General features: G+C 36.3%; 3 protein-coding genes across 3 annotated transcripts; all 3 read left to right on the top strand.

The window, feature by feature from the left end:
- Positions 1-88: 88 nt before the first annotated feature.
- F5B22DRAFT_587804 (uncharacterized protein) lies at positions 89-1047 on the top strand. The gene has a single exon (XM_047973622.1). It carries the CDS (start codon positions 262-264, stop codon positions 622-624), a length of 363 nt encoding a protein of 120 aa, XP_047835161.1. The 5' UTR covers positions 89-261; the 3' UTR covers positions 625-1047.
- A 6128-nt stretch (positions 1048-7175) lies between these two features.
- F5B22DRAFT_587801 (uncharacterized protein) lies at positions 7176-8539 on the top strand. Its single transcript, XM_047973621.1, has 2 exons — positions 7176-7979; positions 8115-8539. Exon 1 carries the CDS (start codon positions 7607-7609, stop codon positions 7835-7837), a length of 231 nt encoding a protein of 76 aa, XP_047835160.1. The 5' UTR covers positions 7176-7606; the 3' UTR covers positions 7838-7979; positions 8115-8539.
- Positions 8540-13464: 4925 nt separating this feature from the next.
- Positions 13465-14650, top strand: F5B22DRAFT_587799 (uncharacterized protein). The gene has a single exon (XM_047973620.1). It carries the CDS (start codon positions 13714-13716, stop codon positions 14614-14616), a length of 903 nt encoding a protein of 300 aa, XP_047835159.1. The 5' UTR covers positions 13465-13713; the 3' UTR covers positions 14617-14650.
- Positions 14651-15017: the final 367 nt, after the last annotated feature.

Genomic DNA, 15017 nt, shown 5'->3' with positions numbered 1-15017 from the left:
GGCGGTGGCCATGCGCCCATGTCGTGAGCTGTCTAGCCTAGCAGGCTGAGCGGAAAGAAGTAATGTAAGCATTGATTCTCTCCCCCCCCCCTTCTCTTTTCATCCCCGCCCTATCGTCCTCGACAAAAGTTCATATTCTCACTTAGACGTTCTCGCGGATGTCTAAACTAGGCGGACGAAAGCTAGTTCGAATCGATTGAGAGTGCTGCCCTGTCGAACCCTCCATTGTACACGATATCGTCCCCCCTCGACGAGCCCCAGATGACTAGCCAGCCTCGAACCCGTAATGACTACACGGTAGGATGGGTTTACGCGCTACCGAAAAAGCAGACAGCGGCTATTGCTATACTGGACCAAGAACATGCCAACCTACCCAAACTATCCGACGACCCTAATACGTATACTCTAGGATCCATTGGCGACCACAACATTATCATAACCTGCCTTCCCATTAGCAAGATCGGCATTATCTCTACTACAATGGTAGCCACTCATATAGTTCACGCCTTTCCGTCCGTTAAGTTTAGCTTAATAGTTAAAATAGGTAATAGTATTCCCCCTAAAGTTAAACTTAGCAATGTTATTGTTAGCATCCTAATAGGCCAATATCCCGGAGTTATATAATGGAATTTAGGGAAGGAAGAGAAAGGAGGCGAATTTACTCGAACCGGCTCGCTAAACAAACCCCCCGACTCACTACTAAGTACCGTTTCAAAGCTTCGGTCAAAAAATAAATTGGAGGGTTCAAAAATACCCTATTATTTAACTGCAATATCGTCGAAGTACCCCAATCTAGCTCTAAAATACCTACAATCTAAAACGCTTCAAGACATACTTTTTAAAGCGGGCTATAAGCATAACAAATCTACCCCAGACACTACCGATAGGTATATACTAAAGGACAAAGATAAAGACGAAAACAAGGATAAGGAGGAAAAGGAAGAAAAAAAAGAAAAAGAAGAAAGTTATCAATATTATAATAAAACCAAGGTTATACGAAGGAAGCCCCGAAATATACGTATATACTACAGTCTAATTACATCCGGTAATAAAGTTATTAAAAATGCCACTTTCCGAAATAATCTGCGTCGAAATCTAGGAAAAGATATACTCTATATTAAAATAAAAGTAGCTAAATTAATAAACAACTTCCCTTATCTTATCATTCAAAGGATCTATAATTACACAAACTCATATAAAAACAAAACTTAGCAAAAGCATACAACTACTATTGCTGCAGCATTTATAAAGGAACTTTTAAAATATATCCAACAAAGTAACATCAATAGAAAAAAAACAGTTAAAAACGCACTCAATCACAGTTAATTATTTCCAAAGTTATCAAGCTTTAATTTTAAGCAGCTTTTTAATAGAGCTCCTAGTTTCTAGTACCCTCTCTACCATTAATAAAAATGTAACACGTATAAGGCATTATTTAAAAAAGGAAAAAAACATCAAAATCCTTAACTAGCTTACAACAACTAACTATAGACCATAATAAAGCGACTACCTTAAAAAACAACAACTAGGAATAGGATAATAGCTAATTAACTCTAAAAAGTATCAAAATTGGATACAAAAGTTAAATAAGACGTTATTTTATCCTAAGATCCCTAGGGCTAGAAAAATAATTTTAACATTAATTATTATAAACAACCTCAAGAAAAGGCTTTATAAAAGGATTACTATTATAGTAACTTATATTTACTACAACTATAAGCGTTAAAGCAAGCAAACTCCTAAAAGCTTATTATCTAATCTACTAAAGCAGCTAAAATAAACCCAGCCTTCTTTACCACATAGCCTTAAAGAGCTCTATAATCGGTATTAAATAAAGCAAACCCGGCCATCTTTGGACAAGATCTTTAAAGTGCTTAAATTAATTATTGTTTAGAACTCCAAAGTTTTTATTATTATTAACACACTCGACAAGTGTTAGGCTCTTAATAGGTACTATATAAAGTTTCTATTAGTAATATTTAACCTACAAATAAAAACAAAAGTAAATATTCTTACAACTTCAAGATTTATACCAAAGATTACGGACCAATTTAAAGGAGCTATTTCGATAGAAATCCGTACAATTAAAGACAATATTAATAGATATCTACAAGACCGTTTACTTAAGCTCCCAAAACTTATTACCAATTAATCCAGCCTTTAAAATAAGATTACAATAAGTATAACAAAAGCTATAAATGGGATGTATATATAACTAAGAACAAACTGGACAGGGCTAATTTATTTAGGTTTCTACTTATACGGCTTCATTTCGACTCTTTAAATAATAAATATACAATTAACAAAATACGGGGAGCATTAAAGGAATTAAAGACTAGATTAAACCCTTACAACACTGCTTATAGCAATACCATAAAATAAATCGAAGGATAACTTACTAGGCAGGCAAAGCATACTAAACAAATCCTATTTTAGATAACTTATACAAAAAGGCAATTAATTAAACTAGAACTATAACATACACTTAGAATAAAGATCAACAAACTAGAACTCGATAAAAATAATCTCCCATACGTTAAAGACCTTATCTTTCTATATGCCGGACTAATTACAATTAACGAAAAAAGCAGCATTATTTAGTTAATATACTATACTACACAGGATTACTTTACATGTACTCAAAGCAAATAGTTTCCAAATACATAGCTTTCTATTACAACAATCTGTACTACCTACCTTTCATATTATAACTTTACAAATAGATATTCTAAAATAGATAAAGAGTTTAAAAAGCGTTATAAATTACATCTATTCTATAATTATGCTATTAATAATTAGGGATACTATGGCCGGAAAATACTAATATATTAGACTATTATTTCCTTTCTTTAAAAGTTAGCCAAAGTTAAAGTATTAAGTTAAGTTCTCCTGATTAAAAATAAATATAGATATAGGGGTTATAGTTAAAGGATGCCAAAGTAAATAACTGGGTTATACCTAGTAGCATTTTTCAGTTTGAACAAAGCTGTGGCAAGTCTACTTAGGGATTGCAATACGGATGTAAAAGATAGCAGCAACTAGACGCCGCTCTTATAGGCGGTACAAAATGGGTATAAGGCTATCGTTAAACTATTGCTCAAAACTAAACAAGTCAATCCCAACTTAAAAGATAAGAATAATTGGATACCGCTCTCATAAACAATATAAAATAAGCATAAAGCTATTATTAAACTATTATTTAAAATTAAATAAGTTAATCCCGATTTAAAAGATAAGGATAGTTGGATACTGCTCTAATAGGCGGCAAAATATAAGCACGAAGCTGTTATCAAGTTATTACTCAAAACTAAACAAGTTGATCCCGATTCGAAAGATATTAAAGATGGTTAAATACTGCTCTCGTAGGCAGTACAAAATAGGTACAAGGCTATCGTTAAACTATTACTTAAAACTAAACAAATCGATCCTAACTCAAAAGATACTAAATATAATCAGACGCTAATTTTGTAAACGGCATAAAATGGGAATAAGGCTATCGTTAAGCTATTATTCGAAATTAAACGAGTTAATCCCGATTCAAAAGATAAGTATAATTAGACGCCACTTTCGTTAATAATAAAATATAAGAACGAAGCTATTGTTAAACTATTATTTAAAATTAAATAAATTAATACCGATTTAAAAGATAAATATAGTTGGATGCTATTTTTATTAACAATACGATATAGGTACAAAGCTATTGTTAAGCTATTGCTTAAAACTAAACAAGTTAATCCCAATTCGAAAAATAAGCATGGGCGGACACTGCTTTGGTGGGCAATATAAAATAAGTATGAAGCTGTCGTTAAACTATTGCTTAAAATTAAATAAATTAATCCTAACTTAAAAAATACTAAATATAATCAAATACCGCTCTTATAGGCAGCATAAAATAGGTATAAGGCTATTGTTAAACTATTACTTAAAATTAAACAAATTAATCCTAACTTAAAAAATAAGTATAGTTGGACACTGCTTTCGTAAACGGCAAAATATAGGTACAAAGCTATCATTAAGCTATTACTTAAAACTAAACAAGTTAATCCTAACTTAAAAGATAAATATAGTCGAACGCTGCTCTAACGGGCAACAGAATATAGGTATAAAGCTATTATTAAGTTATTATTTAAAACTAAATAAATCGATCCCAACTTAAAAGATATTAAAGATAGTCGGACGCTACTTTTATAAGTAATACAAAATAGGCATAAGGCCATCGTTAAACTATTACTCAAAATTAAACAAATTAATCCTAACTTAAAAGATAAGAATAGTTAAATGCTACTTTTGTTAGCAGTAGAATATAAAAACGAGGCTATTGTTAAACTATTGCTTAAAACTAAACGAATTAATCCTGATTCGAAAGATAAATATAGTTAGACGCTGCTTTTATTAGCGGTAGAATATAGGTATAAAGCTATCGTTAAGCTATTATTTGAAATTAAATAAATCAATCCTGATTTAAAAAATAAATATAAGCAAATGCTGCTTTGGCAGGTAGCATAAAATAGGCATGAAGCTATTGTTAAGCTATTATTCAAAATTAAACAAATTGATCCTAACTTAAAAGATAAATATAGGCAAACGCTGCTCTAGCAGGCAGTATAAAATGGATATAAGGCTATCGTTAAGCTATTGTTCGAAATTAAATAAGTCGATACTAACTTGAAAGATATTAAGTATAGGTAGACGCCGCTTTAACGGGTGGTACGGGATAGGAATAAAGCTATTGTTAAGCTATTACTCAAAATTAAATAAGTTAATCCTAACTTAAAAGATATTAAAAATGGTTGGATACCACTCTTGTAAGCGGTACAAAATAGGCACGAAGCTATTATTAAACTATTGCTTAAAACTAAACGAATTGATCCCAACTTAAAAGATAAATATAGGTAGACGCTGCTCTGGCGGGCAATATAAAATAAGCACGAAGCTATTATTAAACTATTACTTGAAACTAAACAAATCGATACTAACTTGAAAGATACTAAGTATAGGCAGACATTGCTCTAGCAGGTGGTATAGGATAGAAATAAAGCTATCGTTAAACTATTACTTAAAACTAAATAAGTTAATTCCGATTTAAAAGATATTAAAGATAGTTGGACATTGCTTTTATAGGTAGTACAAAATGGGTATAAAGCTATTATTAAACTATTGCTCGAAACTAAACGAATTGATCCTAATTTAAAAGATAAATATAGGCAGATACCGCTTTAGCAGGTAGCACGAAATAGGTATAAAGCTATTATTAAGCTATTATTTAAAATTAAACAAGTTGATACTAATTTTAAAGATAAGTATAGTTGGATGCTGCTTTAGCGGGCAGCATAAACTGGAAACGAGGCTATCGTTAAACTATTGCTTAAAATTAAATAAATCGATGCTAACTCGAAAGATATTAAGTATAGTTAGATGCTGCTCTTATAGGCGGTATAAAATGGGTATAAGGCTATTATTAAACTATTGCTTGAAACTAAACAAGTTAATCCCGACTTAAAAGATAAGGATAGTTAGACACCGCTTTCGTGGGCAGTACAAAATGGGCATGAGGCTATCGTTAAACTATTACTCAAAACTAAACAAATTAATCCCGACTCGAAAGATATTAAGTATAGTTAGATACCGCTTTCATAGGTAATATAAAATAAGTATAAGGCCATCGTTAAACTATTGCTTAAAACTAAACGAATCGATCTTAATTTAAAAGATAAGTATAGTTAAACGCTGCTTTCGTAGGCAGCAGAATATAGGTACGAAGCTATCGTCAAACTATTGTTCAAAACTAAACAAGTTAATCCCAATTCGAAAGATAAGTATAGGCAGACGCTGCTTTCGTTAGCGGCAGGAAATAGGCATAAAGCTATCGTCAAACTATTGTTCAAAACTAAACAAGTCAATCCCGATTTAAAAGATATTAAACATAGGCAGACGCCGCTTTCGTTAACGGCAAAATATAGGCACGAAGCTATCGTTAAACTATTGTTCGAAATTAAATAAGTCGATCCTAATTCGAAAGATATTAAGGATAGTCAGACGCTGCTTTCGTTAGTGGCACAAAATGGATACGAGGCTGTTATCAAACTATTGCTCGAAACTAAATAAGTCAATCCCGACTCAAAAGATATTAAGGATGGTTGGACGCTGCTCTTGTGGGCGGTATAAAATGGGCACAAGGTATTACGGCCAGTAGACCTCTCACATGACTAAGCTGTTACTAGATGAGGAAAGGATTTGCACAGGGCAATACGTATATAGAGAGACACTGTCTCGCTGTATCTAGTTCTCTCTCCTCTTTCTCTCCTTAGTCTTGATATTCTCGTCAATAGAGTATTAGCTGCTGCTGCCGGCTTGGTCCCAGCTTCTCAGTACGCTCGCCGTGACACGAGGCTGTCGTCAAACTATTGCTCGAAACTGAACGAGTCGATCCCGACTCGAAAGATAAGTATGGTCAGACGCCGCTTTCGTTGGCGGCACGAAATGGGCACGAGGCTGTCGTCAAACTATTGCTCGAAACTAAGCGAGTCGATCCCGATTCGAAAGATACTAAGTATGGTCGGACGCCGCTCTCGTGGATGGCAGAGAGTAGGTACGAGCCGCTAAAGGGCTAGTAGGATTTCAGTATATGCTTTATTTCTAGCATAATCCTTTAATAGAGTCGTATTTTTTTATTACCTTTGTAAAAGAGGGTTATAGGGGAGCGAGTGAATTTATAGTACTCGGGTGCCTTTGTCTCACAGTTCCTAGTATGTTTACAAACAATATGGCTGTTGAAGTGCATACACTCCAGCTTTGAATACCGGTGGTTTTCATCTCTTTCAACATCGTTGTAACTATTCGCCCCATCCCTGTTGCTTCCCCTACAGTTATCTTGTCAGAATTGATGGTTAAATCGGATGGATTGATACGGGCTAATATATCAGGGGGTGAGCAGGTGTACGGAGTGTGCTTATGTAACGCAGTAAGCCTGCGCCGGGGCCCAATACAGACACGGGATCCCGTGTGGATTATATAAGCACCAGCTGCCACAGCTTTGGACAGCTGGTATGATCGCCTGCAGCTGCCACCCGCACCTATCGCCTATAGCTATCAATATATTTTACGATCGTTATTAGTATATTGTCAGATATAAGCGATGGCATGCAATTGGGTTGAATGTGTTGTATTGATTGATGTGTTCATGTATGTGTCCTCTACTAGTGACCGCGTCTCTATGTAGAAATGTATGGGGGCCCCTGTCATCCTGACAGGGGTCCGTCATTGAATACCCCTTCAGTCAATATACCGAATAAGCTTATATCCCTTATATCTGACACCTGTTCCTGACTGGAAGGAGCAGTGTGATCTGATTGGCCGGTCTTTTACAGGGTAGAACAACCAGAAAGGAAGAAGTGGCCAGAGCTCCCTTCTGTCGGATATAACGATTACCTCCATAGAGTCACGTTATCACAACGTACCATGGTGGTACGATGAGCACTGCCACCCACGGGTTAAAAGAGGTAGCCAGAAGACAGAGGTTCTCGACAGACAGAAAAAAGACAGACAATTTTTTGACCAGACTTTATGTAATTGACTCAAATCTGACAGATACAGTGCATGTACTACTATGTCGACCTCGGCGGCTTTACTACTAGGCTCTTTTGGGTTAATGCTAGCACGCGCAGGAAAGGCTGACATGCCACGCTTTCTCAAGGGCCTCCCTCCTGCTTTTCGATTTGGTTTACATTTGTGTCTTCTATGGCATTGCCATGCTGCCTTAGGGGACCAGCCAATGACCGGCTGTGGTTGTAGTTATGGTTGTAATGGCCGCCACAATGCCGGTTTCGGGAACGCCTAACCCCGCAGAGCCTGCTTCTATCGTAGGATTGAGGCAATTCTATGTATTGGAAATGGAACGTCGGTCTCTGTTCGACGTTAGGTATCGACGTTATGCATCGCCTACGTCCTGCAGGACGTGGCGGAGGCTATGCTTTTATATTGTAAGCAGTCCATCCTGGCGGGCTGAGCAGAACGAGGGCGGCAAGCATTGAATCTGCCTTGACCCAAGTTCCCTCCTATCTTAGACAATAAGATTCAACGGTTTGCCCAGAAGATGCCGCTGATGATTTAGACAGACCAAACTCAGTTTAAGCCGATTAAGAGTCCATTCCTGCTGAATTATACATCGTAAATTAAATCGATGCCCCCTCTCAACAAACCCCAGATGGCTAGCCAGCCCCAAACCCGTAATGATTATACAGTGGGATAGGTTTGCACGCTACCGAAAAAGCAAATAGCTACTATTACTATATTGGACTAAAAACATGCCAACCTACCCAAACCATCGAACAACCCTAATACGTATACTTTAAGGTCCATTGGTAGCCACAATATTATCATAACCTACCTCCCTATTAGTAAAATCGGCATTATCTTTACTGCAACGGTAGCCACCTATATAGTTCACGCCTTTCCATCCGTTAAATTTAGCTTAATAGTTAGGATAAGTAATGGTATTCCCCCTAAAGTTAAACTTAACAATATTATCGTTAATATCCCGATAAACTAATATCTTAAAATTGTATAATAAGATTTAGAAAAATAAAAGAAAGAAAGTAAATTTATTCGAACTAGCTTACTAAATAACCCCCCCAACTTATTATTAGGTATTATCTTAAAGCTTCGATTAAAAAATAAGTTAAAGGGATTAAAGATACCCTCTTATTTAATTATAATATTATTAAAATATTCCAATCTAGCCTTAAAATACCTACAATTTAAAACACTTTAAAATATACTCTTTAAAATGGGCTACAAATATAATAAATCTACTTTAGACTTTATTAATAAATATATACCAAAGGGCGAAAACAAAGACGAAAACAAAGAGGAGGATAAAAAAGAAGAAGAGAATTGTTAATATTATAACAAGACCCAAATTGTTTAGAGGAAACCCCAAAATATACGTATAAACTATAATCTTATTACATCCAACAATAACGTTATTAAGAATACCACTATCCAAAATAATCTTTGTCGAAACCTAGGGAAAGATATACTTTATATTAAAATAAAAGTAGTTAGGTTAATGGATAATTTCCTTTATATTATTATTCGAAGGATTTATAATTATATAGATTTATATAAAAATAAAGCCTGGTAAGAGTATGCCGCTATTATTACTGCAACATTTATAAAGGAGCTTTTAGGATATATTTAGCAAAACAACGTTAATGGAGAGAGAATAATTAAAAATACATTTAATAATTGTTAATTATTTCCAAAATTATTAAGCTTTTAATTTAAACAGCTTTTTAATAAAACTTATAATTTCTAATACTTTTTCTACTATTAATAAAAATATAATATATATAAGGTATTATTTAAAAGAAAAAAAAGATATTAAAATCCTTGACTAGTTTATAGTAATTAACTATAGGCCACAATAAACTAATTACTTTTAAAAACGATAACCAGGAATAGGATAATAGTTATTTAACTTTAAAAAATATTAATACTGGAAATAAAAGTTAAATAAAACATTATTCTGTCCAGGGATCCTTAGAACCGGAAAAACAATTCTAGCATTAATTGTTATAAAGGATCTCGAGAAAATATCCTATAATAAGACTACCATTATAGTAGCCTATATTTATTATAACTATAAGCTTTAAAGGGAGCAAACGCCTAAAAGCTTATTATTTAGTTTGCTAAAGCAGTTAACTTAGACCTAGCCTTCTTTACTATATAGTTTAAAAGAGCTTTATAATTGGTATAAAGAAAAGCGGACCAGACTATCCTTAGACGAGATTTACAAAGCATTCGAAACAGTTGCTCTTCAGGACTCTAGGCTCTTTATTATTATTAATACGCTTGATAAATATCAAGATTCTAATGGCTGCCGTACTAGGTTTTTAGCAGTGATCTTTAATCTTTAAATGAAAGCTAAAGTAAATATTTTTACAACCTTTAGAATATTGCCAAAAATTACGAAGCGATTTAAAGAAAGTCCATCAATTAAGATTCGTATAATAAAATGTAATATTTATAAATATTTATAAGAATATTTATCAGAGCTTCTAAAATTTGTTATTAGTTAATCTAACCTCCAAGAAGAGATTATAATAAGTATAATAAAAGCTATTAATAGAATGTATATATATTTAAAAAATAATATAGGCTATATTGATTTATATAGGTTTTTACTTATATAGCTCCATTTTGCTTCATTAAAAGGTAAAGATATATAAAAAAGTATACGGATAGCCCTATAAAAGCTGGCAATTAGGTTAAATGCTTATAACGCTGCTTATAACACTACTATGGTACAAATTCAAGGACAACTCCAAAAGCAGGCAGAACGTACTAAACAGGTCCTATTATGGATAACGTGTACAAAAAGGCCGCTAATAAAGCTAGAACTCCTACATACATTGGCTATTAAAGCTAATAAGCTAAGGCTTAATAAAGATAACATTCCCTAAATTAAAGATATTATCTTTATATATGCTGGGTTAGTTATAGTTAACGAAGAAAGCAGTATTATCCAATTAGTACATTATACAATACAAGATTACTTCTAACGAACCTAAAGCGACTAGTTTCCCGATGCATAGTCTTCTATTGTAACAACCTATACCACCTATTTATCGTTTAACCAATTTATTAACGGATATGCAGAAATAGATAAAACATTTAAGGAACAGCTTAAGTTCCACCTTTTTTATAATTACGCTACTTATAACTGGGGATATTATAGCTACGAAGTATTGGACATTCAGAACATTGTTTCCTTTCTTTAAAAGCTAGCCTAAGTTAAAGCATTAAACTAGGTTCTTATAACTTATAATAGATATAAATCAGGAGGTTATAGTTAAAATACACTAAAGCAAGTGATAGGATTATACCTAACAGCTTATTTTAATTTAAACGAAATTATTACAACTCTACTAAAGACCTTTAAAGCGGATATTAAAAATAGTAAAGGCTAAACGCCAATTTCGTATATAGCATAAAACAGGTATAAGGCTATAATCAAGCTACTACTTATAATAAAGAAAGTTGATCCTGACTTAAAAGATAGAAATAGCTAAATACCGGTCTTATAGGCAATATAAAACGGGTATAAAGCTGTAGTCAAGCTACTACTTACAACAGAAAAAGTCGATCCCGACTTAAAAGATAGGAACGGCTGGACGCCGCTCTTATAGGCAGCATAGAACAGGTACGAGGCTATAGTTAAACTACTGCTTACGATAAAAAAAGTTAATCCCGACTTAAAAGATAGATATAGCCGGACGCCAGTTTTGTGGGTAGCATAGAACGGGTATAAAGCTATAGTCAAGCTGTTGCTTGCAATAAAGAAAGTTAATCCTAATTCGAAAGATAGGAACGGCCAGATGCTAGTTTCGTAAGCAGCATAAAAGGGGTACGAAGCTATAGTTAAGCTATTGCTTGCAATAGAAAAAGTCGATCCCAACTTAAAAGATAAGAACAGTTAGACGCCAATCTTATAGGCAGCAAAGAATAGGCACAAGACTATAGTCAAGCTACTGCTCGCAACAAAGAAAGTCAATCCCAACTCAAAAGATACTAAATATAGCCGGACGCCAGTCTTATAGGCAGCAATAAACGGGCACGAAGCTATAGTCAAGCTACTATTTACAATAAAAAGAGTCGATCCCAACTCGAAAGATATTAAATATAGCCTAACGCCACTTTTATAAGCGGTAAGGAATAGGCACAAAACTATGGTTAAGCTACTGCTCGCAACAAAGAAAGTCGATCCCGACTTAAAAGATAAGAACAGCTAGACGCTAATCTTGTAGGCAGCAGAGAATAGGCACGAAACTATAGTTAAGCTACTGCTCGCAATAAAGAAAGTCGATCCCAACTCGAAAGATACTAAATATAGCCGGACGCCAGTCTTATAAGCAGCAGTAAACGGGCACGAAGCTATAGTCAAGCTACTATTCGCAATAAAAAAAGTCGATCCCGATTCAAAAGATACTAAATATAGCCGGATGCCAGTCTTATGGGCAGCAGTAAACAGGCACGAGGCTATAATCAAACTGCTGCTTACAATAGAGAAAGTCAATCCCGATTCAAAAGATACTAAATATAGCCGGACGCTGCTCTCGTATGCAGCAAAGAACAGGTACGAAGCTATAGTCAAGCTGCTGCTCGCGATAAAAAAAGTCGATCCCAACTCGAAAGATACTAATTATAGCCAGACGCCGCTCTGGTGGGGGGCACAAAACGGGCACGAGGCTATAGTCAAGCTACTGCTTGCGACAAAGAGAGTCGATCCCAACTGGAAAGATATTAAATATAGCCGGACGCCACTCTGGTGGGCGGCACGGAACGGGCACGAGGCTATAGTCAACCTGTTAAAAGGAGAGTGCTGATCTTGATGCTGTTTGTGCTGCTGGACTAACTGCACTTCAATATGCAGCATTTAATCATCATAATGCCGTAGAACTTCTATGGACTTCGGCAACTATTCCCAAAGGCGCTGGAACAAGAAAAAGAAGCCTAAAAATATTCCTCGGGAAACACTACCGGCAGACATAAGCTTGGCTCTTACCGCCTTCGTCTTAAGCCCTTCTAGATTAGAGTTACATAATACTTTACAAGATAGTCAGAAGATAACGAATAGTAGGAGATTAAAAAGTATCAACGTTGTTTTATTATTAAGGCTATAAAAAGTGCAAGATAGTAACCTAGATTAATATAAGTTTTTAAATAATAAAGATAGCCGAGGTCTTTAAAGCAGTATCCTTCTTATTTTATATGTTTAAACATAGATCCAAGTGGTTTCCCTGCAAACCTGATCTTATAAATAATATTATGATCATAATCAAATCGGCCGGCTAATCGACAGTACTTACGCTTGTCGTAGTGACCTATGCCACTTTATTTATTAATACGACTTAGGAACAGTTAGCAGTTTTCGGTAGCTCTTCTTTCGAATCGTAAAGGGCCTATAAGCTGTGCGACATGGATTTCAGGAAAAGGCTGCAAAGTTCCTGGCTCAGCGCAAATTTTTATCCCAGAAGGCGAGGTAGCAAGGGGGAGGTCAGACTTCTAATTGTGCCTGATGATAGATCAATTAATCAGGTAGATTTTGTTTGCTTGCTTTAGTTGACAGTTAAAACAGGCTGAAACCGTTTTGAGAGCTCGAACCGTTTCAAGGTTTATTTCTTTCTGCATAAAATAATGCATAAATGCACAGTGACCGTTTCACAGTCACCTGACTGATAGCTGGCTGAGCCGAGCCTGGGAAAAAGCGGCAAGTGCGCTAAACCTAGTTCGCTGCATGCTTGGCATTTGGTAAAACATAGAACCGGTATGCCGGGTATCTGTCCTGCAGTATCCGTTATCCAATACCGGTATGTACCTAGGTAGTCTCGGTAGTGAAGGAGACTAGTTCAATACGGAGAAGGGGTCACTCACTACCTTGGTCTTATCTTATCGCGTATCTAATCAGTAGTCAACTTCACCTGCAACAGTAGGTAGAATGGCATCCGCGCCGACAGGTTGATTCGCCACCAGCACTTGTAAGTACGCTACCTACCTGGTAGTGTCACTCAAATCAACTTGTGCTGGGAGCAACTTCCACTCATATAGGCGCCGCTTCTTCTAGAACACCCCGGTAATCTGTATTACACCCTGAAGCAAAACACTGTCCGACACCTTTCCATCCTCTTACCATCATTCGAGATACTAGAGGTCATGGATTCAACGACTCCAGCTGTACCAGATACGGGGGAAGCCGCCAACCCCCCACCTGTTATATTCAAGTCAAGGGGAATGCGCGCCAAAGCAAATCTCCGGAAAAGAGCAGCCCCAGCCGCGGCGCCATCAACCGAAAAAGGTTCTTCCGATAACTCGTCAGACAACTCAGACAGCTCCTCGGACGAGAGACCGTCAATAGCAAAGCGCCGACGCCACGGCAATCGGGGTGTTACGTCTACCTCGGCAAACAAGGAAGCTACAAACACAGTCTCCCCCGCTGCTTTTGAAGCCGACCGGAAGGTTCCGTTGACCGACACAAATGACGCCACAAAGCGCAGCGACTGGTATGATGAGCCCACCAAGAAGGGCCCTGTCCGGTCCTCCACAAATGTTCGCATGACCATCACGACCGATTTCGCTCCGGATGTCTGCAAAGACTATAAGAAGACGGGCTGGTGTGGATTTGGCGATGCCTGCATATTTCTCCACGACCGAAGTGACATGAAACAAGGGTGGCAGCTTGACCGGGAATGGGAGACGGTTGCAAAAGGCAGGAATGATCTTGGAGGCACTGTGGTCTCGAGCGCCACGCAGAAGAGCAAAGACAAAGGGAATGGGAAGGTCAACAAGCCCGGGTCTGGCAACCAAGCACAAGACGATGACGACGACGAAAAGATGCTAGAAAAGATACCCTTTGTCTGCATCATATGTGAAAAGCCATACAAGTCCCCCATCGTAACGAGATGTGGGCACTACTTTTGCGAACCTTGCGCCCTCAAGAGGTATAGGGAAGACCCGTCATGTAAGAACTGTGGTGCTGCGACAGGCGGAGTCTTCAATACAGCGACTAGGTTGGAAAGGTTATTGAAACGAAAGAGGGAAGCTCAAATAGAAACCTAATACTCTATATAATAAAAGAAGAAATCCGACATAATAATCGTTTTCATTCTAACTATTCGTGCTATGTTCGTCATTGCTAACCTCCACTTTTCATATGTTGTACTACTGTAGTATCTACCCTACCTAGGTACATCCATGTTTATACAACTACCTATGTATGTAGTTGTTAGGTTTATGAATACGAACAAGAATCATTTCATTACGTAGATTGGTATCTGCGATTTTCCTCTCTTATATTACCGCGCGAATAACTCTCCTCTTCTTTTCTTCTGCTCCCAGTTTTGCTAACGCGTATAGCTAACTGTCCCAGCTTCTTTTTTAAGTAGACCCAGCTAAATGCTACATAGAATCTAGCTACCGGTAGTGGGTTTGAAATGAAAACGGTTACTTTACGGTATTAC

This window comes from Xylaria bambusicola (genome assembly GCF_022495145.1).
Source record: "Xylaria bambusicola strain CBS 139988 unplaced genomic scaffold F5B22scaffold_3, whole genome shotgun sequence".
NCBI lineage: Eukaryota > Fungi > Ascomycota > Sordariomycetes > Xylariales > Xylariaceae > Xylaria > Xylaria bambusicola.
This window is presented reverse-complemented; position numbering and strand designations above follow the sequence as displayed.

Bases quoted from the DNA above. Each gene is read 5' to 3' on its own strand.
- F5B22DRAFT_587804 (XM_047973622.1), top strand. From the start codon at position 262: ATGACTAGCCAGCCTCGAACCCGTAATGACTACACGGTAGGATGGGTT.
- F5B22DRAFT_587801 (XM_047973621.1), top strand. From the start codon at position 7,607: ATGTCGACCTCGGCGGCTTTACTACTAGGCTCTTTTGGGTTAATGCTA.
- F5B22DRAFT_587799 (XM_047973620.1), top strand. From the start codon at position 13,714: ATGGATTCAACGACTCCAGCTGTACCAGATACGGGGGAAGCCGCCAAC.